At 30.4% G+C, this 2415-nt stretch overlaps 1 protein-coding gene across 1 annotated transcript in view; it reads left to right on the top strand.

The window, feature by feature from the left end:
* The window catches only part of LOC104779760 (allene oxide cyclase 2, chloroplastic), a 1320-nt gene continuing 967 nt past the window's right edge, over positions 2063 to 2415 (top strand). Inside the window, exon 1 of the mRNA XM_010504144.2 lies at positions 2063 to 2380. Within this exon, the coding sequence (XP_010502446.1) occupies positions 2161 to 2380 (220 nt within the window). The 5' untranslated portion in view covers positions 2063 to 2160. The remainder of the gene's footprint in view (positions 2381 to 2415) is intronic.

The raw sequence follows: 2415 nt of genomic DNA, 5'->3' as shown, positions 1-2415 counted from the left end.
TTTTTTTTTTTTTTTTTTTTTTTTAATATGTTTTTTGTATGTTTACAAATTAATTAAATGCAATAATTTCCCATTTTTATAAAATCTGAAATGTTTACACATTTATACTACTTTTATTCTATTTAAAAATTTTAAATTTCAAAAACAATTTTTTAAAAAATAAGAGACCCAAAATCAAAACTTACCATTGGAGGAGAAAATTTTAATTAAGAGATCATGGGTTCTTATTTACAAAACAATATACAATTAATTCATAAAAAATTCAAACAGTATATAAGTACCCCAATATATGAACCCCGATAATCTTGCTGTAAGTTGCATTGCATGTAACAATCCATACTATAAGTACGAGTAAAACTCACACATGTAAACCGGATGATAAATCAAATCGGGTTTAAAAATGTTTTTCAACAAGGTTCAAAATTAAATTGAGAGGTGACGGTTAGGATTTTGTATATTATATATATATGCGTCTCGTGGAGGTTGTCTACGTATTCTTAGAAGGAATCAAAGCCATTCATATTTTATATTACCAAATATGGTATTTAGAGAATAAGTGTTTATAGTCTTTTGTGGGAATCTTTGTGAGAGATTGCATTAGTGTCCCCATTCTTCAGAAAAGTGTTTCTCTATTTATATGAAGATGAAGTCGGTTTTAGCTAGACATGTTCTACTTCCATATTTGTAGAGGGGGGAATATGTTCTTCTTCGAAGTTGTTATATATTCTCTTAGATTCGTTCTCATCATTTCCTTTTTCTTTGATAGGTTGGTGTCGAGCTCATCAAACTTACATCTTCGGCCGAGTTCACAGACTTCCGCAGTTTATTTTGGTTTAAGCCAGATTAACCGGAGTGTGCTAAATCACTCTACTACCATATACTTAAACCATCTAGGGAAACACATTAAAAGTCCTTAAATAAAATAAATAAAGAAAATATACTATTTTTAGTGAAAATTAGGCAAAATGGACTCAAAAACTCATTCTTGGTCGTGTTCAAAAAAAAAAAAAGGATAAGATTTTATGTGATTCATTTTTAATGTCTTTTTTGAAGATGGACATTATATATAAATTCCCCTAAAAATTGTCATTATACATGCAAGGTTTTGCATTCTTGCATGGTTTCGAAAAGAAGGATAAGATTTTTTGGTGGTGTTCAAAGAAAAAAAAAATGAGCAAAACCAATTAAGTTCCATGAACATTCGAACTATTCCTCTATTTGGCAATGATAGCTTATCTTGATGCATGCGAGCATCTTCCATGTCTAACTATCTGTGGTGGAAATGACCCACTACGATGTCAGTTGGCAATATACTGCCACTATCTAGTGTGCTTTCCGAATGAAGCTCGTTGTAGTGCTCCATTAATGAATGTTTATGAAAATGCAATGAATTTGTGCTAGAGAAGATAACAAGTATTCATCAACAACTTTACACTGAGATTGTAGATTTTCATCTAAAATAGTTAAGAACGACGAATTCATTCATATCAAGATTGATTAATTTTTGAAAAGCAAAATAACATATTGAATTATCATCCATTAGCGAATAAGGTTTTTGTATTGAAAGCATAGTGTATAAATCAATACTTCATCGCTCATTAATCATATAATACTTGAGGTGGATTTTAATTTATACATCTTTATATTCTCGATGTACTAGTTTTTGTTTTCGATATTATATGAATGGCTGAGTAGATGTTTATAAGCTCTATATCTTTCTCTTTTTCTATTTTTTTTTAAAGTCCTTTCACTGATAATTAATAATTTAAACTATTTAGAAAAATATAAATCTCTTAGATATTATTGCTCAGATTATATTTGCACGTTTTTTCATTGTTCTTTTTGTAGTCTGCGGCCGGCCAAAACTATTCAACTTAAATCCAAAACCCAAATTAAGCTTAGACGACAATTCCCGACCACGGAAAGTCGGAAACCAAATCCAAATTCACTTAAAGCATCTTTCTAGTTTTAGAGACCCAGTTTTGAATAATTTACCCACGTGTTATTACTTCATCAATCATCACATTCATCAATCACCCAATATAAATATACATACATTCCATAGAACTCAACTCATTCACCACATAAAGTAAAGTCACATTTCTTCATACCAGCCTTCAAAGATTCTTCTTTAGAACTCTTTTTTTTTTCCTCTCATCAATGGCTTCTTCTGCCATGTCTCTCCAATCTGTGTCTATGACAAATATTAACAATCAATTTCATCGAAGCTCTCTTCTTGGTTTCTCTAAATCCTTTCAGAGTATTGGTATCTTATCTAACGGTCTAAATTTCTCCTCTAGATCAAGTTTCACTCCCAAGAAGAACCTCACTCCTACTCAAGCTCTCTCCCAAAACGGGAATATCGAAAACTCCAGAAAAAGTAAGTTCATTGAACTTTTTTTTTTTTTTTTTTTT

Source organism: Camelina sativa, chromosome 4 (assembly GCF_000633955.1).
Source record: "Camelina sativa cultivar DH55 chromosome 4, Cs, whole genome shotgun sequence".
In the NCBI taxonomy this organism is placed as follows: domain Eukaryota; kingdom Viridiplantae; phylum Streptophyta; class Magnoliopsida; order Brassicales; family Brassicaceae; genus Camelina; species Camelina sativa.
The sequence above is the reverse complement of the archived record's forward strand: the minus strand, read 5'-3'. Positions and strand labels throughout refer to the sequence as shown.